This window comes from Erithacus rubecula (genome assembly GCF_903797595.1).
Source record: "Erithacus rubecula genome assembly, chromosome: 5".
Lineage (NCBI taxonomy): Eukaryota > Metazoa > Chordata > Aves > Passeriformes > Muscicapidae > Erithacus > Erithacus rubecula.
In genome coordinates, this window is record NC_136687.1 from 22057264 (window position 1) to 22081949 (window position 24686).

At 36.4% G+C, this 24686-nt stretch overlaps 1 protein-coding gene across 1 annotated transcript in view; it reads left to right on the plus strand.

The window, feature by feature from the left end:
* Nucleotides 1–8137: 8137 nt before the first annotated feature.
* Nucleotides 8138–24686, plus strand: part of SLC30A9 (solute carrier family 30 member 9) — a 30149-nt gene continuing 13600 nt past the window's right edge. The window contains exons 1-13 of the mRNA XM_079306917.1: nucleotides 8138–8407; nucleotides 10030–10206; nucleotides 12749–12811; nucleotides 14824–14923; nucleotides 15738–15830; nucleotides 16051–16133; nucleotides 17179–17237; nucleotides 17931–17998; nucleotides 20434–20536; nucleotides 22337–22392; nucleotides 23424–23559; nucleotides 23989–24028; nucleotides 24423–24494. Coding sequence (XP_079163043.1) covers nucleotides 8311–8407; nucleotides 10030–10206; nucleotides 12749–12811; nucleotides 14824–14923; nucleotides 15738–15830; nucleotides 16051–16133; nucleotides 17179–17237; nucleotides 17931–17998; nucleotides 20434–20536; nucleotides 22337–22392; nucleotides 23424–23559; nucleotides 23989–24028; nucleotides 24423–24494 — 1147 coding nt within the window. The 5' untranslated portion in view covers nucleotides 8138–8310. The remainder of the gene's footprint in view (nucleotides 8408–10029; nucleotides 10207–12748; nucleotides 12812–14823; nucleotides 14924–15737; nucleotides 15831–16050; nucleotides 16134–17178; nucleotides 17238–17930; nucleotides 17999–20433; nucleotides 20537–22336; nucleotides 22393–23423; nucleotides 23560–23988; nucleotides 24029–24422; nucleotides 24495–24686) is intronic.

Genomic DNA, 24686 nt, shown 5'->3' on the forward strand with positions numbered 1-24686 from the left:
GCCTCTATTTCTTCCAACAGTTTTGGAGCTGTTAACTGTGTATGTGATGGTACTGTCCAAACAAATAATGTTACCAATGATTTTGTACAGTCTGTGTTGGACCCTTTTATTGTTAGGCACCTGTACTGCAACATTTGCTGTACACATGCTGTGTTTATTCAGGAAGTTCTTACCCATTTTAAAGACAGGAATGGAGACATGGAAGGAAAGAGCATTTGCCTGGGTGGATGTAAGAGTTCTGGCAGAGCAGGAAATAGAGAAAAAGAATTGTATAAGTGCCCAGATGAAAATGATTTGTTTCTACTCTACATATGACTTGTTAGCCGTGCTCCTAAAATTATTGTAACTGTGGTCTTAAGTACTTTAAAAATACTGTTCCTTACATTGCTTAGATAAATGTGCTGTACCTTACAGTGCTCAGATTAAGGGTAAAGAAGACACTGCTAAAACAACATGTTCTTTTTTAAAGTGGTGTCAGAAATTGATTTTCATTGCAATGCTAGGTGTGGCCCTTGTATCATCATCTCTGACAAAAAATAATGCAACAAAGTAAGATCCCAACATACTAGTAGGGTATGCTAATCTGTTTTCATTGTCTACAATTTTTAATTGCTGTGGTACACCTGTTTGTGGTTAAACTATATATGCACTGAAATTGGTTAGTGTGTCTTTGTATTGTGACCTTTATTGTGCTATAATTTTCTTAAAGTCACAGGAACAGTCAGGCCTTGCTGTTTCAAATCACCTTTTAAGGACAGAACCTTAAACAATTCTTTATTTCAAAGATGGAAAGATAGCAGTATGGATAATGTAATAGAATTTGGATTCAGAAATCTTTTTCATAAAAATCTCAGCATTACTTTTTAACTTCTCTGCCCAAGCTAGCTCTGTGATAATGGCAGATGTTGTGCAGGTAAGGGAGTTTCATTGCTTAGTTCTGTGCCATCCAGATGGTATAAACTTTTAAAATTAATTGAAAAATTCATCTTTTACTTGTATTCAAGGACTGAGGCACAAAATGCTAATGTAAGGACTCAGAGGGGAAATATAGTTCTCCTGCATATTTGAGAAAATGTGAAGCCCTTTCAAGAAAATCTAATAAACATAATAATCGCAGGCTGCTGACACCAAGGAAAAAGCACCTCATTCGCTCTTTCTTTTATGCAGCGATTTACTGGTCCCTACTGATTTTCAAATTGGATCACTGCAGTAAATTATCCATACCAGTACCTGTGAAAGAAAGCACTGGGATCCATATTTGTTCAGTGCTGTGCTTAAATCAGCAAGAATGATAAATTTGATGGTATGAAATTGGAAATACCAAGGGCTTCTGTCAGTGAATGAGCAAGTATCTCCATTTGTAATTTATTGTGATCCTTTTTCACTGTATGTGCTTTGTACGTCAAGTATTTATTTTGAAACAAATTAAATAGTTTTCTGTATTGATACCTATTGTTTTGTTGATGTTCTTGAAATCAAATTATGTATATTTTCTGGATTTTAAATATTACCAGTGTGTGTTGCAAAACAGCGCTTATTTAAGTTCAAATCTCTGAGTAAGTTTGAGTTACTGACCAACAGCTTCGTGTTAAGTGTTCCAGGTGCATGTTGGGTGTTGGTTTTTTTTGTGTATGTGTTTAGAATAGTGCAGAATGCAGTGAGCTGCAGCACCTCATTTACATTTTCTAAAGAAACAGGAAGATTAAGGTGTATATCAAAAGAAAAAGAGCTGATCCCTACCTTTAATTCATTGGAACTATTCTACCTTATATCTGGCATAGATAATATCAAATCTTGTGGAAAAAATCTGTCTATGTGCCCAGTTTACTGCTGTATTTTCAGTGCAGGTGTTAGCAGAGAAAGCTGTACACCTGTGTTTTGGCAAAAGTCCTTCCTGTCCTTTTAATTTTAAAATAAGTTACTTTGTGACTATGATTACATCCTACTACCTAAGTAGATGCCACTGCTGAACTGAGAATGAATCATGATTACTGCTGAATTACTTGGGATTTTTGTCAGGATAATAATAATAATTTGTTTTGCAAATCCTAAGCAAAATTGTGAACCAGTGTTTTTAATAATGTGACCCTATGATTTCCCTTTCTTGTGGGCTAGGCTTAGCTCATTGGTGAAGGCACAGTTAGTAGCTGCCTTCTGTTCAACCCAAATGCCAGCCAGATGGGCTTTGTTCTACCACACCAGGCTACCACCATGCAGCTGGGGTTTTGTAAAAACAGTAGTGTGGATTGTATTTTGAGAAGCCATGAAAAACTTTGTTCTTAATTTGAGTTCATCTCTATCACAGTTTCCATGCATCTGACTACGAAAACTTGCTGGTGACATGAGTGTTATAACAGTCCAGACTCCTGCCTGGCATGAGGAAACTACTTTGCAGAAGTGCAGATCATGTATTTTCATTTGTTATATGTGTCCCTATGAATATTCACTCATGTTCCTCTGCCAGTGTTAAAAGCAGTGTTAAAAGTATGTTAGATGAAGATGATGCATCAGTTCAGATATTTCACAGGAAAATGAAGCTAAAAATCAGAAATTATAAAAGGTGCAGGTCTAGATTATCTGTAGGAGTTAAAGCAACATCAACTATAGTTTTCATGAAGGTAGAAATGCAATAGAAAAAGAAGGTAGAAGAATGGGGAGAAAAATCAGGGGAATGCAGAAAATCACAAAATTACAGAATATACTCAATTGGGAGGGACCAATCAGGATCAGCAAGTCCAGCTCCTGGCCCTACGCAGGACACTCCAAGAGTCACACCAGTTCTGTGGTACCAAGATGTCTGGAAATCCTGCTGGGTGCTCTGTTGCTTTCACAAACTCCATTTCACCATTCATGGTTTCATGCCATCAGTATCCTCTAGAGAGTTATTAAATTTTCAAGCTGTAAATTATGTATAATTTATTCTCCATTAAAAACTATTGAAATAGCCCCGCTGTACAGGAGCTGACAGTCTAATCTTGGTTTACTTAAAATGGAAAACAGTTGCAGTGGAATTATGTATTCTTCTCTATTGTGTTTGAATGTTTTGCAGTGAAAAAGTAAAGGAAGAAATAATCTGGGCTTCTTGACTTGCCTTTTTTTTTTCTTTGACTTTTCTCATTCCATGTTGCTTTGCTATGTGTTTTTCTTGGCCATCTGGGGGAAGACTTTGTATGTGCAACTCATGAGGTTTTGTCCTGATGTATGTTTGCATAGAACATTATATTTGTAACTTAGTATTTTAATAATTTTGGATTTATTTTTTTTAATCTAGAAAATCTGGCCAAACAGATGTCTCCATACTACAATCCCTTTCAACATACTTTCTGCTGTAACAACTTCAGTTAGGTTCTCATTAAAGCACAACAAAAAGAATTGTGAATGCTTTCAGTGATAAAGTTTAAATCAGACATGAATGAAAAGTTTTTTGTAATGGTAGATGAAAATCTGAGGTTGGCTTTCTAAATTTTCATGTGTCTAGTGGCTTTTTTTTATGAGATGAACTCATAGTTGTGTAACTGTATAATATAGAGAAATATTGAAGTCTTAAACTGCAGGTACAACAACAAGCATCATGTTCAGCATGCATGTGTTTGAGCATTCAATGGCTCTATTCTCATTTCTAATTATCTCAAATTTTTTAACATCACTCTGGGGCAGAGGTAAGATGTTCAGTTGCATTAATATGTATGTACTGTGAATGGATGATATCTATATATACTTACAGGAGTAGATAAATGACCAAATAAAATGTAATAATTTGAGGGTTTTTTCCCCCTTTTTGGAAATGGTAATACACTTTGCACTTCATGATGAAACAGCCTCTTCCCATCCTCTGTCAGCCTTCTCTCTTTGCAGAGTGTTGCACATTTGAAAGGGAAATAGTTGTAAAAGAAGATTCTTGCACTGCACAGGTATTTCTAATATACTGCCTTTATGCACTTCAAAAGTACTAATTGAGCTTATTTCACATGCTTGTAATTATTTTTCATTTTTTCATTATGAGCAAAAGAATCAAGCTGCTTTTAAGCTGGTCTGTGCTTGGTTCATGTAAGAAATTTTAGGACAAGTGGAGTAGCAAGAGACTGGAGCTGGTGATGCAAGAAGCTTCCTCCAGTCCTATGCTCTTATGCATGTCTGCATGTTACTGTAGAGAATGAGTAGTTGTTTCAGCTTTATGTATTATATACCTAGTATTGTTTTTAAGAATTTTAAGCTAGCTTTCTTGCTTTTGGATGAAGGTAAGTGCTGCTAACTTTAAGAGTTCTTTTTCCTTAGAGTCTAGAAATTTTGATTATATGATTTGTCCATTTGAAATGAAGTTGAATTCTTCCTCCATGTGCTAATTTTATTCCAAACCACTGACCTCTGGTGGCTGGTTTGCAACTATGAAGCTAAAAATGTTAGTAATGTAATGTGCTCCTCCTGAGTCTATTTGCTACAGGAAAATAATTTTCCATTTAAATTTCTCAGGAGAATAACGTGTCTTCACAATTTACTTTCCTTTGGCAGTCACTGGATGCTGCCCCCAGTTTAAGAAACTGCAGATCATGCTGATGTTCAGGTGAATGAACTGCATGTGAATAACTGAAAACACTTATCCATGTGCTGGAAATGAAAATATTTACTTTTAGTTTATGTAGGTCTTTGACCCAATGACCATGAAATAGCTTTACAGACCTGCATGACTCAGAGTGCTGTTATGCAAACTTCTGAAGATTCACCAAGAGTCATTCCTCTCATGCACCTGCCTGCCACAAAATATTGTCTCATTTTCTGTGAATTAAATGGTTTGCCTGAAAAAATTAAAGGCTGTCTGGGGTCACTGGGCACTTTATGTATTCACACGTTTTTTGTACTTTTGGTATTGGTATGTAGGTGCTTTGTGTTAACTGTAGGATTATAAAAGGTACAAAATTGAAAGTCTTTCCCTTTTCCCTTTTTTTCCCCTTGCTATGCTGTATGAGAGACTCACAAGGCAGGATATGATGGGAATCCTGAACAGTCATTTAAACTATATTAAGTCAATACCATCAGCTCTTCTGGTGGATCTGGGGACATTGCAAGTCTCTCTCCACTGTTTGAAATTGAAATATTTAATGAATTTCAGATTTTAAAATATTCAAATTGGCTTTATATTACTTCATTTTTCATACAAGGAACACTAAAATCCTTCATTTCTTATTAGCCTTTACATATCCCATATTTCTTGCTAGACAGTAATCCTGGAGAATTTAATCATGATGGACTGTTGTAGCTCAAGTAACACAGTCAGTTACTGAGTTATTTTAAATAAACAGGAATGACAAAAGTTTTCAAAGGCCTATATTTCAAACCAGTCACCTGATTTTCTTGGTCTGCAAGCTGTTCTATGTAAACTTTTCAAGTGTCTCCATAAAATAGGTTCTAAGTCTTAAAAGGTCCTTGTTCTTCCTGAAGACCTGGTAATGCAACTTAACCTTATAATTTTTTGTAGGCAAGGTAATATGCTGTATAAAAAACAGTCCTGCAGTTTTTGCTAAAGGAAGCTTGAATAAATGATTTATATGGTAGCTGGTCTCCCCCCTCTTATGAGCAACATACCATGATCTTCACACAATTGGTCTCCTAGGCAGAGGTTCAGATGGCACAAAAGCCCATGGTATATTGAAACAATATTTTTTTATCAGTTTCACATTTAGTAACTTGAATGTGAATGAGACTCTACATTTTTTTTTACTAGCTTTATTTTATGAAATACAGTCTTAAAGTAGCAAGTTTGGATGTCCTGAAATACCATATAATTTAGAATTATAAAAACTTAGAATTTTCTTAGGATGCTGCTGCTGCAGCAGCTGCATACCAGGAGTTTTGGTAATTCATTATCAATTGCTTTATTTACTTGGCTATCCCTTGCAGAATAGGCTGTTATTGATGCTCTTTTACTTGCTCTTTGTCTCCATCAATTTTCAGTGTATGCCAATATAAAGGGTCATGCACAGCAGCTGATTGTGTAAATCCTGGTTGACCACCACACTGTTAGTATCTATTAATTTATGATATTCCAGTTTTATTATTTTCTTTCCTGTTTCACATTTAGAATGCCAAAACCAGACAAAACAAATTCAATTACTCAGATGGATAAAAGAATATGCAATAGTAGTTCAATTTGATTTTAGAGAGGAAACAATAAACCTAAACTTTGCATCTCTTCTACAGTATAGCAGTGACTCTTCAGGTACAAATGTTTCAAAAATTTCTATATGCTTTCAAACATCTTTATGTAGCTGATAAAAATAGGGAACTCTTAACATCTTCCTTTTTGTTTTTTACTGTTAGGCTCTTGCCAAAATAAGCAGATAGCAAAACATGTATCAGGTGCATGTTAGACTCCAACTGAAATTGGTGAATTGACCTCACTTGTGCTATTTTACAACTTGCAGTCAATTTAGTATTTAACTCCAGTGCTGTACATCTGGTACTTAATGATACAGCATCTGTTGCAATACTCCTGATTCATTTGGTATGGCTGCAGTTGTATTAGTGGGAAGATGAGTGTTAATTATTCTGTGGAAGTATTTTACTTCAATTTGCCTCCCCAGGGCTTCTAGGAAAACTTGTTTTGGCAATTCTGCTCGCTAGGCAGCTGGTGAAGATGTGCCAGCAAACTTTGTTTTAAAATCTAATTGTGTATGTTAAAGACAGGCACCGTAATAACTCTCCCCAGTGATCTAATGCTTTGTGGATTATCAAGTACATTAATTATCCAAATTCCCTGTCAAGCTAACTTCTGCTGAGCTCCCATGTTGCTCCTAGTGTGCAAATGCAGACAAGGCAGGCTGAGACATTTTCTCAGTCATGCGAACCAACCAGTATCAAAGCTATATTGAAAAAACCCCAACGTTTTATAAAAAAAAGAGTTTAATGCAGTACCAGTGGGACTGATTACAGGCATGGTCCTGAGCTGGGCAGGAGGTGTGTTATTTATGTCCACAGAAAGGCAATAAAGCTGTTGAGGGTCTGGACCACAAGTGTTATGCAGAGTTTTTGAGGAAGCTGGGGGTATTTATCGTGGAGGAAAGGAGGCTCAGGGGAGACCTCATCATTCTCTACCACAGCCTGAAAGGAGGCTGTAGCTGTTGCCCGATGCCCCAAACAGAACACAAACTAACAGAGTTAGTTTATGCGGTGCTTTATTCAGGGCCCGGGGAACCTGCGGACTAGCGTCCAAAGTCAGGATCCCACAGCTCCCTTTTTCCATCAGGTTTTTATACCTTTTTACAAAGTGGTCTACGTGCAGAAATACACATTCTTCAAAACAATACAGATACATAAATCTTGCAGGTATCATTCCTAAAAGTTATAAATTCTGCATGCTTGTCTACTTAGAACTATAGGCTACCCCCCTTAATCCCCCTTGTATGTTTGCCCATCACCAGAACCCTTATTTATTATTATTATACTTTAGCCTTATCTTGAAAGTTTCTAGATGTCCTATATGCTCTACTAAATCCTTTGATTATTGTTTTCACAGTTCTAAATGTTCTATATGCTCTACTAATTCTTTTCACTATTGTTTCACAAGGTAGGTTCTCAGGGCCTGTCCGAAAACTGCAGTTTTCTAAGCCTTAGCATGACTACTACTATATCTACATTAGTCCTTTTTCTCATTATTTCGGTATCATAGCCAGGTGGGGATCGGCCTCTTCCCCCAGGTAACCAGCGACAGAACGAGAAGACAGTCTGAAACTGCACCAGGGGAAGCTTGGATTGGACATCAGGAAGAATTTCTTCATAGAATGGGTCATTGGACATTGGAACACCACAGAGGTGGTGGAGCCACCGTCTCTGGCGGTGTGCATGAAAAGACTGTCTGTGCCTCTTAGCGCCATGGTCTAGTCGAGGTGGTGTTCGGTCATAGGTGGAACTTGGTGATCTCGGAGGTCTTGTCAAGTGACCTGGTAAAAAATTGACTAATATGTTTTCACCTGTTCTAATAAATTTAATGCACGTACGTCTGTTACCCGTACCCGCGCGTACTAAGGCTACACCGGGCCCAGTAACAGAGCGGGGCGGTTCTCTCCTGCTGCCGGGGCCGGGCCGGTTCCCGGGCCCAGCCGCCTCCCGGCGGGCCCGGCGCAGGCGCGGCGCGCGGGGCGGGTGAGTCAGCGGCGGTCCCGCCGTGCCCCCGCACATCCGGGTGCCGCGGCGCCGCCCACCGCCGGCCTCCGGCCACCGCCGCCGCCCGGGGCCAGGGGCTCCGCCGCCGCCGCGCCGGCCTCCGCCGATGCGAATCGCCGCCCGCCCGCCGGCCGCTGCCGAGCGGCCGCCGCCATGATGCCGGCCCTGGCCGCCCAGCGGCGGGGCTGCCGCGGCCTCTACCGCCTGTACCTGCGGTGCCAGGCGGCGCCGCGGCCCCGCGCCTGCCACGGTGAGTCCTGCGGGGCCGGGCCGGCGCTCTTGGGAGCTGTGACGGGGCTCCGCGTTTGCCGGGGGCGCAGCGAGTGGCGGCGGTGGCGGCAGCCGGGGTCCCCCCGAGGCGGGGGCGCCGCTCCCGGCTGCGGGCGCCCGCGGGCCGGGGAGCGCTCGGTGCTTTCTGAGGGGCTGTGAAAAGAAGGAAAACGTGCAAGTGTTTTGCGGGGCCGGGGAGTCCTCGGCCGGGCTGTGCCAGCCCCGTCTGACGTGGGGCAGGCGCGTCATGCCCGTTCCGGGGCCGAAGTTTGCAGGAATTACATAAACGTAGCGTGGTCAATGCAGGGTTTGTGTTGGTCCGAGGAGCGAACCCTGGCTTTTCCTGTAGGCCACAGATCTCATGGAATTTAAATTCTGAGCAGTTTTGCCCCTTTTCGTGTAGTCACGGTTAAATTGCAGCAAATGCTTTTTTTTCTGTGTCTCTTGTGTGTGCGCGCATTAGTCGGAAAAATGCCCTCTAAATGTGCTGATTAAGTTTTCCCTTTTCAACTGCCCCAGTGTCACCAGAGCTTAGGAAACAACACTGCTCATCTTGTGCCACGTATTTACTGTAGTGTTTTATTAATTAGTAATCAGTAAGTTCAGTGAACTGCGATATTATCTTTTTTTTTTTTTTTTTTTTTTTTTTTTTTTTTTTTTTTTTTTGGTGGGAGCTGTGTTATTCATATTTAAGTAGTCCTGCTTGATATGACTTTATTTACTGTCACCTCTTAAATATTTTTAAAAATGTATTTATTTTTTAGTGAGTGCTTTCCAAAGCAGCCAGTTTCCATGCTGCATTTCTGGTTGGAGGTGTTATTTACCCTCTCTACCAAAATGTTCCCGAAAAAAAACTGATTGCTGATACAGGTTGGTCTGTACTGCAACTCTGCTTTTGGCTAATCTTTTGAAATGGAAGATTGCCTACCCAAGGTGATTTCTCAGAGGACTTTTTGCATATTGATCTTGTAATTTGTCTGTTGTGAATGCTGTAAAATTTAAGACACTTCCCTATAAAGGGTTTTGTACAGTGTTGTGTGCTTTTCTACGTGATTTCTGTAGCAACTGTATAATTTGTACACAGTTCAGTTTTTCCTCATTGGTAAGCTGTGATGTGCACGGAGTGAAATGAAATGGTAACACTGGCTAATAGTTTTGTAATGGTCTATATTTGTTCTTTTATCAATATATTTTTTTTAGAGACTTTGAGACAGTATGGATAGAATGAGACTTAGTATATCAGAAAGCCAATCTTGTCAAATAGCTTTGGTTTTGTTTCTTGTGGGGTTTTTTTTGTTTTTTTGTTTTTTTGTTTTTTTGTTTAAATCCTTAAGATCATCCAGAGGTCTGGGAAAAATGCATACTGGAGTGTGGGAAGAACCCCCTAATGTTAGAATGAAATTTAAAAGTGGATGATTGAAGAGAAAGAGAAAGTGTGCTATGTGCTTTCATTTTGTAGTTCATAAGCATGGGTAAAGTAACCACGGGTCAGTGCTTACAAGCTGACTTTCTGTAACTTATGCTGCCAGACCAGGACCATGTTCTCTTCTTTTTCCTTCCAAAATAGCTGCCTGAAACAGCTTTTTTTCTTCCCTGTGTTAGGATGGCAAGTTTCAATGAAAAGTGGGAGTCTGTCTTATATTCTACCATGTAATCGCCTGCCTGTGCAGTTGATGAGTCAAGTGAGAGTTTATACCTCCAATGGTCAGAAGAAAGATCTTGGATCAGAAGATGCAAATGGATCAGCTCGTGGAGAAACCCTGCATAAAGCTGAAACAGGTAGTACTAAGCTACAATAGAGAGTATTTATAAAAATGTAAAAGCTTAATATATTTACTGATAATGGTGTTTTGTTTTTTGGTTTGTTTTTTTTTTTCTATTGTATGATACTACAGAATTCTTAGTATTTTTTGTTGTGGACATCTATATAGGAAATTCAAATGCATAAGCAGGGAGGAAGGATTGCTGAAATTTATTTCTCTCAGTCATTCTGGTATTTTAAGAGTTTAAATGTAATCACATTTGAAGTGGTGATGGAAAAATGTGGATGTTGAAAGGGATTAAGTAATTTAAGGGATAAGAAATTGAATGCATTACTCATCTGTCACCACTTTGCTAGTTTGTTAGAATTTTTTGGTAGTATTTCTGGTCTGTGTCAAAGGAATTAATGATAAAGATAGAATGAGTGCCACTATTGAGCATTATGGCATCTCACGGCCAGGCTATAAATGACTGGTAAATAAGGCTGAGCTCTTTCATCTGCTGGAGCTTTCTAATCTGACAGTTGTTAGAACTGCAGCATTCGCATTAAACATTTGATACAGTGTGCATAACCTGACCCTCCCTGCTGTTCGATTGTGGATCTTGTGCTTGTTAGGTGCTTGTGAAATTCAGAACTGTCTTGTCCTTGCTTCATTGTAACATCCTCTATTTTTGATGCTTTAGTAACTGTGGCACCACAGAGATGCAGGTTTGGAAGACTGTGCTTAAGAGATAACAGACACTTTTTGAAATGAAAGGTCTCTTTCTTTCTTTCTGCTTTTGTCTATAATGGAGTAGTCTTCTGAAGAAAATTTCCTTTTCCTCATCGGGATAGCAGATATTTGTTCCTTCTTTAGTAACTTGTAAATTCCTGGAGCTTGCAACAGTCTTTAAAAGCTATTTACTGTAACCAACTAAGAGGATTACATTCTGATGTTTGGAAGTACAAAAGTGATTCATAGGCATTGTTCAGTATTGAAAGTTACCATATCAACTTCTACTTAGTCTGACGTACAGTGGCTGTGAATGGAGGTATTCTGTATCCTTTTTCCTCAATGGTGCATTGTGATTTTGTTCTGACTCTAAGCCGAGGTAGTAAAATTTGACAGGGTACTTGATGTACAGAGATCTCTGTGCATGGATATAATCTTAGTATTTTTGTCTCCCCCCCAGGTCTTGTGATGCAATCTTTTGTTAAATAGTGTTTGTGATATTTATTTTGATGATATAAATGGTTGTACATATTTCTTGAAAAGAAATGCTACTCAGTTTTTGCAAAGCACTCTTAGTGGTAGGTTTTTGTCATGAGTATTAATAGATCAGCCACATGGTATTTCAAACCAGGTAAGAAAAGAGAGGAACAACCAAGGGGTTTTGTTTCTTTTGTTTTCAAGAGAAAGGGATAGATGAATGTTTAAGGAATGCTAGTTAGTTATGGTGCTTATTTTTGCTGTGTAGTAAGATCAAAATTAATTTATAAAGGTTATTTTTCCAAGAAAATATCCTTGAATTGGTATTAGCTGTAGTTCTCAGTTGCTTTAGGGCATTAACTAATTGCCTCATTGAAACATAGTTATGTAGTCCAAGCTTCAGAAGAATCTGATCTTTAAATAATTTAGGTACCATGTTAGGCTGGGAGTACCTCATTACTTAACACTAACCTGCTTAAAAAATCTTCATTTCTTTAATATATCACTTTCAAGGAGGTAATTTTTAGTTTTGTGAATGAATATGAATGTGTAGCAAACCTCCAATGTTATAGAGTGATAGGGCACAAAAGAGTGGATATGTTGGTTTGACATGCTAGAACTATAAGGTTTTTATTCTGAAAGCTATGTTGAGATGTATGAGACAAGGATGCAATATTTGTTTGAATTTCTAAGCATTACTTCTGGTTTCTAAGTAGAAAGCTCACTAAAATTACTGGAATTTATTGTTTTCCAAATATTAAGGCTCATTTCACTATTGTGAATTATATTTTGCTTGTTTTTTTAGTAGAATCATATCCTCAAGTTTCAAAATCAGCTGAAAGGCTTTGTTTTCATTCTAGCTCCATCTTGTTACATGAGTTGTGGATTTCAGTTTAAATATTCTGTGTTTTAAGGAACTAACTTTTTGTAAACAAAGAAGCTTCCATCCCTTAAGATTGAATCTCAGCTTGGAAGCTCTGAAACACTCTGATACATAGCAGCCATAAGCCATATTTATTATTAATTATATTTACTAACCTAAAATTTTGCATAAAACTTGTCCCAAACACAAGTTAAAATATGTATTTTAAAACTTGGAGTGCTTTCAGAAATATGTTGAAAATTGGTGTTCTTCTACAAGCTGCTAGGAGTTTATTGATCAATGCTATATTAAATATTTACTTTCTTTTGGTTTGTTTGTTTCAATGTTCTGAGAGTTTTAATGTTGGAAGTCTGGCAAATACATTTTCTAATTGTCAGGGTGCAATGCAATATTAAGATATATCCTAATGTTATGTCACTCAAACTCTTTACTGAAAAGAAAAATTGATGCTTCCATATTTACATTGAGCTTTAATTTTATTTTACAGGACAAGATACAACTAATGCAGGCCAAAAGCAGTCTTCACCCAAACAGCCAATCCAAGTAAAAGGTAAAGAAATACTTAGTGTATTGGAACTTTAATGCTGTTTGCTAGTAGTTAAAAAAAAAGTGTAAGGAAACTGTGATTCCTCTACCATAGTGTAAGCAAGTTTGTGAATAACATTTTAAAACACACTTATGTGCCAGCTTTGTTTGGTACTGTTTGCTTGAAAGTGACTCTGAAAAAAAATCAAACATAGCAGTATTCCTTCTAATTATTCATTCTTCTGTGTTTATCATTTTCATTTAAGCTGCAGAGTTCATCATGAAAAGACTGATTTGTTTTTTCATGTGTTTTTACAGTCTGTCCTCCTTGTGTGTTTTTAGGCATGTCCATTCCCCCTCTCAGACCTACTGTGGCTAAGCTCAATACTTGGTTTTCCCCATTCCCTGTACTAAGTCTTCCTCTGTTCTTTGTTATTACTGAGTTAATCTAATCAGTCCTGTTTCTAAATATATTTTGACCACATGAACTGCCTAATCTGAGTTCTGCAAAATTCCCATTTGTGTGTAGTAATGTGGTGGGCTTGACACTGGCTGGACACCAGGTGCCCACCCAAGCTGGGGTATCACTGCCCTCCTTAGTTGGATAGGGTACAGAAATGTAATGAAAGGCTTGTGAGTTGAGATAAGGACAGGGAGAGATTATTCACTGATTACTATCGTGGGCAAAACAGATTGGACTTGGGGAAAATAATTTATTTTATTGCCAATCAAATCAGACTACAGTACTGAGAAATAAAAACTAAATTTTAAAACACCTTCCTCTAACCCTTCACTTCTTCCAAGGCTTAATATTCTGCTTTTCTTTACTTTCTCATCCTCAATGGTGCAGGGGGATGTAAATTTCTTTAGTGTATATGTGCAGGGAGAAAATACAAGGTAGCTAGGAGACATTTCTGGGAAATAATTGTGAAAATAGATACATATTTCAGCAAGAGTTTTCCCTCTCTTGATTAAAGATGTGCAAGGAGAAATGCTTATGTTAAGGATTTTGTTTGTGTCTAGGAAGTGGAATCTTAATCTTAAAATGCTGCTCTGACTTAGAAACTTACTGATCCAAGTATTACTAAGTATAACAAAGGGAGTAACATATGTAAAGGCTCACTAATCTTAAAAATGTGTTTTTTGAAGTGTTTTATTTACATCATCTTTTGTTGAGTTCATCTTTCTCTTGGAAACACCAAATAAGTTTTTTTTTCTCCACATTTACTACAGTTTTATACAGTTACTTGAACTAGGGGTAGGATTGTTGAAATAATGTGCAATATACAACTGCAGTACAATATATACAATGTACAATATATGTTTTATTTTAGTGAAATTTACCTGTATTTCTGAAAGAGGAATTAGTAAGGGTTTGATAAATCTATAAGTTGTTTTTCAGTAAGGTTAATACGATTTGGGTGTAGGTTTATTTTAAATAAAAGATGGGAAGTGTTTAAAAATTTCAGCCTAACCTTAGTTCTAAGCTTAGTAAATGTATGTTAATTAATTTAATTTTTATAAATGCTTAATGTGAAGAGTACTAATTTTGAATGTAATTGTTAAGAAAAATTACATATACAGTCTGTCTCATTTCTCTGTATGCTCTGCAAAAGTCAAAAGTCTTATCTGGAGAAAGTGGACTTGATTATTGGAAAAAATAGAGATTAAGCAGTCTGTTGCTATTTCAGTTGTCAGACCAAGGGTTTCCAAATGGCCATATTTGAATGCTATTTATGTAGCCAACCACCATCTCTGACATCAAAGTTGAAGTAGCTGACTGTGGCAGTTAGGTTTGAGAACCCTGAATTGCAGCTTACTAAGTAGCATTTTTGGATGCAAATTATTCTACCCTTACTAATTTCCACAATGAGGAAGATACTTTTCTCTTCATTATCAATTTTCTGTATCATTGACAAGCATTGTTTTTCAGGTTTCCACTAAGAGATATTGCAGCATGACACTAGATTGAACTACTTTGTGAAATTTCTGCTGTAGTCTCTATGAGTAACTTAATTTGTGTATCTTTTTTTTAAGTGAAAGCAGTCCTTAAGAAAAGAGAGTATGGACCAAAATACACACAGAATAACTTCATCACTGGAGTCAGAGCAATAAATGAATTTTGTCTTAAATCCAGGTATGATGGGTTTGAGTTGAGATTTAAATTCTGACCTTTTTTTTTTTTTGTATTTTTTTAATTTGTTCATGTTTGCATGAGAAGTAATTGTGATTGTAGAGTGATTTTGCACGACAGCTTTTTCTAAATGCTTTTGTGGTGTACCTAAGTGTAAGTGGCTGAAGTTAGTTCTTGCTTAGTTTTACAGTGGACTAGGAGCTTGCACTTAATTTTTTAGTACTTGCTTCTTAAAGTAGTTTATCTATTTATGAGGCCATCAATCTAGCTGGGGGAGGCACGTCCATTCCTCCCATGTTCACATAATGGTGTAGATACCCTGAAGTGCAGCTCAGCACAGGAAATTTTGTGTTTCACCAAGTAGCTTTGTTATCTTCAGCCTTTTGTAACTTGTGCTGGGAGTCAAATTTTGGGATTAAATTTAAATTTTCTTGTCACATGACTTCTGATTTCCATTTAGGAAGGCTAATTCATATAGCCTCTTGTTTAGCATCTGCACACATTATCAGTTACATGAAGATCATTCATTGGATGTTTTACTATTTAGTCTTTTAATACTTTGTCTTCAGCGTGTAGTATTTCATGGTAGACATGATTTGGACTTCTGGGTGTGAAAAACAGCCAGTACTTTTCAAAAGCCTGCTAGAGATCACTTGCTTCATGTTGTCTGTCTGGTCTGTTTGAATTAGAAAACTTCCCTTTTTTTGTGCAACACATTAGTAATATCAGAATTGTGGATCATCACCCAGACATAAAAGTCAAATGAGAACAACATGATCCTTTTGTTACAACTAAACTCTTTGTCCACTTTCCTTAGTGATTTAGACCAGCTGAGAAAAATTAAACGACGAAGTCCCCACGATGACACTGAGACTTTCACGGTGTACCTGAGGTCGGATGTAGAGGCAAAGTAAGCACATTTTAAAAGGATTGCATGAGAGAGGGAAAAGTTTTAAATTCAGGTTTGCAATATGAAAGGGCAATAATGTTTCCCATTTCCTATCTGAACACATTTTATGTCCTGATTATTATAATTACATTGTGTATCTAAAATTGGACAGTATGGTTTTATGCTTGATAAAAAAGTTGCATGAGTAGAAACATTTTTAAGTTACTTTTACTTCATGCAGGTCTCTTGAAGTTTGGGGTAGTCCAGAGGCTCTTGCCAGAGAAAGAAAGCGACGCAAGGAGGCAGAGATCAAGTACAGAGAAAGTGAGTATAGAATTTTCAAATTCCAAATGTAGCAAGAAAGTAGGATTGTTAGAAATCTACAAAATAGTGTTACTAAATTGAAAACATGTAAATTTGGAACTAGCAATTGCTGACTAGGTTTTATGGCATAATCTTAGGGTAAAATGTTGCTATTTATGCAGATACAGTCTGTTACTATCTTGCAATTTATCATCTTTGTGGCACAGCAAGACCATACACTCACTGGAGCTCTATAGTCATACTCTTGGGGCAGCTTTCAGTTTTTAGATGATAACTTACATTTTCAATGTTTTTGCGGGTTTTTTTTTTAATGGAGAATTTTGAAAAGAGTTAGAACTGATCCAAATCTTTATACCATGCCCCTACTCATTTTTTTTCTCTGAAAAGAATTCAGCTTGCCTTTGTGTTTCAGAAGAGGAGAAGTACCCCCAAATAGTATTTTTTTTGTGTGTGTAATGTTATTTTTGTTGTCCTTGCTGGTATTATCAATAACTTGTACAGCCAAATCAGTAGTTGGTAATGTATTTGGATCTGTCTAGTCAGAATGACAAAAGAGGCAATACTCCTTCAAGATACTTAGTCCTGTTGTGTACCTTAAAGTGAGAGGTAATTTTTTGTTTTCTGAAACAGTTGGGCCACTAGAACACCCTTCTGTCAAAAAATGCTAGAACTGCAGACAGCTGTTAAGGTATCTGTACATGTACTGAAAGTGCAGTCAGAAGCCTAAAAATTTTTATTGACCTGAAGAATAATTTTTGGGTATAAATAAAATGCCTGAATTTGTAGAAGTGTATTTTGAGTTTTTCCCTCTGTGTGTTATCATTTGTTGGTAGAAGTGTAACAATGTATAGGATCATAACAGATTGTATTTTGTATAAGTGTATAACATCGTGTGTTTCTGATGAACAACATCAAGAGAGGAATTCTTTCACAGATAGATCATCTAGCTCTTATTAGGAGTTGGCTGCTGCATAAAAAAAAAGACTTCAATCCCTGAAACTGCTGGTTACTAGTGCATATTCATGATGTGAATCTTGTACTACAGATCTGTTTAGAAACCAAAGGCTGTTGTGGGAATACAAGGAGTTCTTTGGAAATACTAAGGTAAGGACATTTTCAAGTGTGACTAGAAAAGTGTTGTGAAATGTGTTATGATGCCTTTTGAAGGAAAATTTGTGTAACTGAATATTACTGGAATGGTTTTTTTGCAGTGTAATATACTAGATCTATATCTGATTGTTATGCAGTAGTAAATGTTAAGATGACAACTTTAATGGGTTCATACAGTAACTGTAATCCACCACTAAGAGGGTATTTTTCAGTTGCCTTCTTATAAAAATGCAGCTGTAGTCTTTATTTAAAGTATAATCTATTACTATGTGTTGTAAATATATTGTTAATTAAAAAACAAAATCTAAGTTTCTTAAAGAAAAAGACCCCAGAAGAGGAATGCTTTTGTCCAAGCACTGCTGGCCCTTCCTCTTTGCTTAAGCAGACACACACCCTAAATCCAGATGCTTGGGTGTATAGAATGATTCCTTAGCAGGCTCTGGGCCTTATGACTGCAGTGACCTCTGCTGGAGACTTCATTGGATGTTTGTCTTTTTAATAGCCAGCCATCTGTAGAAATACGTAAGACCAACTGCAGTTTGGCTGAACATTCAGTAGTAAATTAATTGCCTTTAAGAACTTTCACAACACTGGGCAGTGGAAAAGTTTTTTATTTAATAATTTATATGGTAGGTGTCTGGTGAGATCAAGATTGAGTTATTAAATAATCTTTATTTCTTTATGTAGCCACGCTCCAGCACAGCAGCTATGTTTTTCAAGGGACCAGGGAAGGTGGTAATGGTAGCTATTTGCATGTAAGTAAAAAAAAAAAAAAAAATTGTTTATGCAAGTAATAAGCAATTTATTTATATTATCCTGGAAATAGGAACAGTGTGTGTATTTAAGATAAAGATACCTGTGTCTGTAACTAAAGTTAATAGAGTTATCTGTTTATTGTTGACAGGAGAGAGTTTATGTGAATACATTGATCAATACGTAGGCATCAGGTATTGGCTATATCTCTGATGAGAGAAGAACAATTTTTTTGAAGTTGATCAGACCATACAGTTTCTTAAAGTAAAAACTAAAATTTTGAAGAAGCAGGTATTTTAAGTTGTCCCCTTTTCTTGCTCCTTCTTGAGAGGAAGCTTTTCATACGTTTTAAAGAATTTTCCATAAAACGAATAGAAAATAATTCACTTTTCTCTTTATGCTGTTATTTCCTTTCTAATTGAAAAGGGGATGTTTTTGGAGGTTTTTACCTTTCACATGTTTTACAAGTTTGAATGAAACAAGTTAATGATCCTAATGTAAAGCAAATTATCACAGAGACTATCTGACATGAAGTAGGAGGAATTGTGTTAAGTTTCTTTTGGGAAATGAAGGCTAAAACTTATTTGCCATGAAACCTAGCAGTTTTTAAATGCATTTTCTTTTATAAAAGCTGTTTATTTTTAAGACACTATTGATATAACTGAGCATAATAGAAAGGGGAAAATACTTTTTTTGGCCCAGGAAACAAAAACGTTTGGAGCAGGAAGTAACTCTTCGAGCTTCTGCAAAACTATGTTCTTTTATTTGGGGAAGAAAAATACAAAGCTCATTTGACTGAAAATCTGTGTCTTTACTGACTATTCTACTACTATCTGTTCAGAGCCTTCTAAGTTTAAAACATGTAAGAATTTTTAGCATGGATGTTTCTAGTGGAAAAAAGAAGACTGGAGGTGTTGTCATTTCTACCTCCTGTTTCTTACACTCCTACAGAGAAAGTAGACCTTTCCTCCTGCTTTATAGATAGAGCATAGCTGTAAACATTGCATTCCTTTAATGAATACCTTTTGATTATTGAGTATTTTTATACATGAATGCCTGGTAGCCAGGAGAAGTTTGTAGACACAAACTACAGATGGTTATGGTGCTCAGTCATCCTTTTGTGGGGCTGTTCCAAAAGTTCAAACTACTCTTGGAACTCATATATCTGATGATTTTTCAGAGATTAAAGTCAAGGCCATTATCAGTGCTCCTTTGTTTGTGGTCTTTTTAATAGTTTTTGGCTTTGTGTCAAGAAGGATTAATCTGTCTTAACTGGTCAAGTTGGAATTATTTGGTAGACTTTTAATAAACTTCAGGCTTGCCCCATGAGGATGAAATGTGCTTCAGTCAAAAGCAGAGTTGTTCTATGGATCTGTGTGTGAGGGTATGGACCAGCTGCACTGGAATACTTTTAATAGCTTTGTTTTGTGTTCTGTTAAGATCTCCTATATTCAGGTCCATGTAGGTAGAAATAAAGTAGCTAAATTAGTCAGTCCAGTACAATAGAGGAAATACTTTCTGAGGTGCTGGTCACTGATGTAAAATATAACTCTGTTTGCAACCAAATCAGAGCATTTTAGCTGCCTTCTCAGATGGGTTTGCTTCCTTTAACTTGGATATAATTTCTGGCACATGTTAAAATATGCCACTTTAGTAGTTTCTTATAACAATTTATTTAGATACGTAAAAAATTGGCAATAAATGAAACTCATGTTAAAAAAGATGGAGGTGGATGTTATAATTCTCTAGTCTGATTTTCTGTGCCATATGTTTGTAGCAACTAACCTTCTGATTCTGGTAATGTTTGAAGTGGGACTTGGACTTTGGTGTTAATAGTTACCTTTGTGCAAAATAAGATAATGTTTACTAGAGTAAACCTGTACTTGTAAAAATATCTTCACAATTCACACTGAACATCTTAATGGAGAAGTTCCATAGATAATTTTACAGTGTAATCTCGTGACAGCCTTGTCTTCCTGTCTGTTGTCTCACATTTGTATCCCACTGACAATGGCTCAGACTGAAGATGAAGTAGGGAACCTTGCACTGTAGTATTGGGAGAGGATGTGTAGGGGGCAAAGGATTGAAAAAATAGAAAAGGAAGTTGTTAAGAGTTATATTCTCCTCTGGTAGGAAATCAGTTCTGCGTAGTGAGTGTGATTGTAGTTTTCAGGAAGTGTAACTTATTTGGGACTGCTTAGAAGTTAATGATTTCTGAAAAATAAATTGTGCATCTTTATCAAGGTCAGCTGAAAGGACTTTTTTCACAGAAACCATGCTGAAAATCTCTATGAATTATGTCTGTACAGCTCTCTAATTATTAAACTGATATTTGAGTTTACTTCTTTCTGGCAGATAATGTATGACTGTAGACCACTTCTGGTTTTGCTGAAAATATTAAACATCAATTATTGTTATTTCTTCTCTTTGTTTTCAGAAATGGATTGAATTTTTTCTTTAAGCTACTTGCTTGGGTCTACACGGGCTCTGCAAGTATGTTTTCAGAAGCCATACACTCTTTAGCAGACACATGTAACCAGGTGAGTGTATTTTTCCATTCTACTAAAGTTAGTACTTGCAGTAAAATGGGGAATAAAGACACATACTTCCAGCAGTTTTAGTGCAAAAAAAATTGTATGCTTCTTAATTTGTATTAATGTAATAATGAGAAGTCAAAATGTAGGTTTTGAAGATTTTTAGAAATAAATTGGAGGAGGGGAGTTGCAGTAAGAACTGTGCTCAGCTACTTCATGGTTTATGAGTGGTACTTGAAACTAAAATGATTTTGGTTAATATTTTGGTTAAATGTTAACTTGAAATGCTTCTCCTGTCAGTTATTGTAATATGATGACAGACTTTGTTACTTGCTCATCATTAGGTAGAATAATGATGAGAATTTGAGCATTTTGTTTTCTTTTTCTATTCCTAGATTGCCTATCAGCCTCTCACAGCACAAGTAGTAGTAGTAGAGAAGTGGAGTGGCAGGCTTGGAATTAAACATGTAATACTAATATACAGGGATAAAATTAATATTGTTTTTTCCACTGTTTTCTATAGTGTGCTTGAAGCATATGTTGTGAGACCTTGAAATGACATTGCAAGGCTTCAGGGGGAAAATATATCAACCCTTAAAGAAAGGGTTGGAGAAAAGGCTCCTGCAGCTCAAGCAAGAGGAGTCCTTGGGTAGCTTGTAAATAACCCATAAAATGCAACAGTCTTATGCTCCTCCAAATTTGAGGAATCTGTGGAAACTTAGATCAGACTGAGCATCTCAAAAAGTCTATTATCACAGTTGTGCAAACTTTTTGCTTGAGTTGGACCCATTGTGCTTCTCTGTCCAGAAAGACTGAGCTGACAACTCGCATTTTGTTTGATGGTTTCACACAACCTTTCAGCTGTTCCAAATATAAATGGAGGGTGCTCCTAATTCAACTGATATACTTAAATTTATGGAGATGCCAGCCTTAAAGTGTGATTTTTGACTTGGCCAAATGTGTTAATATATAGGTGAACCAAGTTTGATAGTGGTATTATATACATTGAAGAGCTATTTTGTTTCTTAAATATCAAAATTGGGCGTTCCACTGAAATGTGGAGGGTTTGTTTTGTTTTTTCAAATGATTGAGTATGTGGGTTTGGGAAAAATACAGGAGAAACTTTGCTGTCTCAGAGCAACTTGCTGTCGCTAAGACTAAAGTATTTGGTTTTAGTACTTGTTACTATGTTTCATTATCTTAGTGTTCAACAAAAATCATGCTTTGCAGAATTCGGGTCTAGATTTATAACTTACTGCATCAACAATTTAATACATACCTAATTAAATGTATCACAAATAGACAATTTAGATAGCAAGAGATGATTTCTTCCTTCAAAATATGCTGGAAAGTTATGATTTAAAATATGCAGTGTAAAGTTACTGCTTTAAATATTGTCATTGCCATACTACACCAGTCTCAGTATAATTTCTCTTCAGAGAGGGATTTATTTAAATAGCCTTGTTCCCTGAGCAACTTCATTCCTTTACGCTGAAGCACAGCAACGGCACTTGTGATTGCATGTAATGTTCATTTTCAGTTGTGATTTTAAAATTATAATTAACAGTAATTATATATACACACACCATATAATTGCATATATTTTATATATGTAGATATAACTAACAATTTTTTGGGAGTGGTAGGTTTAGATGACAAATTTTGAGGGTTATATTCCAGCTCTAGTAAGATATCAGTAGCAAAGCATATATGCTGTTCAACAAATGCCATCTTCCTTTACCTTTCAAATTCACTTGATTCAAAATGTTTCTAATTTTTTATTTTTTAACCTCTTGTCTTAAATAGGCATTGCTAGCTTTGGGCATCAGTCAGTCTGCAAGGACACCTGACCCTAGTCATCCGTAAGCTTTTTGAGTAAATAAAGATTTTGTAACTATATATAGGAATAAGATGAGTTCTTGCTTGTGCATCACCTTTTTCTTTTTAATTTGCTGAAATATATTGCTTTTGTTTCACAACAGATAAAATAAAAAAGGGGTTTTCTTTCAAGCTCCAGGAGTTGTAGTTTCAGTGGCTTGGTGCGTGTGTTGATTTTTTTCGGGTTTTGTTGTGGAACACTTTTGCTATGTTTTATTTTAATTGACATTATTTCTCTAAGTTGTTCTGACCTCTTCTGTCTCTTCCAGCTAATATATCTACTTTTTAAACACTGTGCGTGTGAATCACAAGATTTTTTTTCAAAATAAAACTTTCTGTCCTCTTCCTTTTTTCAACTAAGTGCTTTTACTCAAGCTAGTTAATTGTACCATAAGGAGTTGTGTTTGACATAAACTGCACTTTGTATCTAGTGACAGGAATATTACTCGATAAGTTCTTACAAGTTTGTGAAAGTTATAAGCTGTACTTTCCATGATATTTTCTCAGTATCACCCTGTTTTATTCCTCATATGTACTGCACTTAAAAACTGCAAGTGTTCAATGTCTGTAGTTAGCTGAACTACTGAGAGATGTATACATTTTATTCCCTTTAAATTAGCTTTATGAGTTATGTAGAATGGTTGCTCACAAAACTAGAGTCCTCATTTAGAAGTAGCATTTCACTGGAATCTAAAAGTGACACAAATGTTATTTATTTTGTGGGGTCTTTTAAGTTGTAAAAAAAAATCCTTGGTCATGGTACAAGAACTAATTCAGCTGTTTAAAAGCAAGTTAGAAAAATATTTATGCTTGATTTCTTTGCATGTATTAGGTATCCTTTTTCAAGTAGGTTTTTTCCCCCCCTTGGATTAGATTGGATTTAGCAGCTTTGTCTTAAATAGATGCCAAGCCATATGATGATAATTTGGGACAAGTGAAAATTAATGGCAAACTTTGAGATATGTTTGTGGAGATGTGGAATCTTATATTCCTAAAATAAATTTCTTTCTCCTAGGTATGGTTTCACTAATATGCGCTATATTGCCTCCCTGATTAGTGGAGTAGGCATTTTCATGATGGGTGCAGGACTTTCTTGGTATCATGGGATCATAGGTTTACTCCACCCTCATCCTGTAGAATCTCTACTCTGGGTAAGCTGATCTTGTTTGGTATTGTATTTAACACCAGTAACTTAACAAAAAATAGTGGCATAGTCTGAAATTCACTTCCTGAGTCGGTTTGAATCCCAACACAATTAACTCAAACCATTCTTAATGAAAATGTGTTTTAAGGAAAAGAAATCTCTAAACTGTAGTCAATCTTGCAGCAAAATGAGCTGTTCTCTAAACCCTGCATCTTCCCTTCATATCCCCCCCTCCTAGAGCTTCTCCTTTCCTGTTTGGAATATATTGCATGTTTCTATTATTATTAGTTTCTTTCTGCTTAGGGACAATTACATGGCACAGTGGGTAATGTGGTTCTGGAGTGCTATGTTTGGATAGCCTATGGTGAAGAGATCTGTAGAAATATGAATATAATATAATATAGTATCATATCTGATTATTTTTTTTTCCATACAGGCATACTGCATTTTAGCAGGGTCATTGGTATCTGAAGGAGGTATGCAGTTTCAAGTTTCTATTTAAGTATTTGTAATCTCTTAAGATTACAATGTCAGTAATTACAGTAATGATCGATCCTTGCTTACACAGTGAAGTTTGGAGCTCTGTTACAAATACTTGTAAACAACCAAAAAGAAACATGTGAAAACTTTCCTTTTCTGTATATGTATTTTATATATTTAGGCATGGATTGCCATTTTGGAATTAAACTATCAATGAATATAACTGTTCTGATTTGTATTGGAGGGCACGCATTTAGAAAAGAATGCCAATAATCAGAGCTTTCTTGATGGTCTGTTGTTGTGATATTATAATAAAAAGTTCCCTCTTTTCAAAATGGAAACAAGTCCTTTTGCCTCTCACAATTTTCAGCAACAACTTTGTTGTTTCAGCTACCCTGCTTGTTGCTATTAATGAAATTCGGAGGAGTGCTCGAGCCAAGGGTCTTTCATTTTATCAATATGGTATGTATCATTATAGCAGTAAGGTATGTGGTTATTGAAAACACAATCTGTTCACTAGAGTTTGCATAATGGTAGAAACAATTTTCTGTTTTCCCTTTCCCTTTTCCCTTTATTGATCTGTTTTCTATTCTCTTAACAAATAACATTTTACAAATTAGGTGAGAACTGTTGATTTAAGAGTGCTACTTAAAT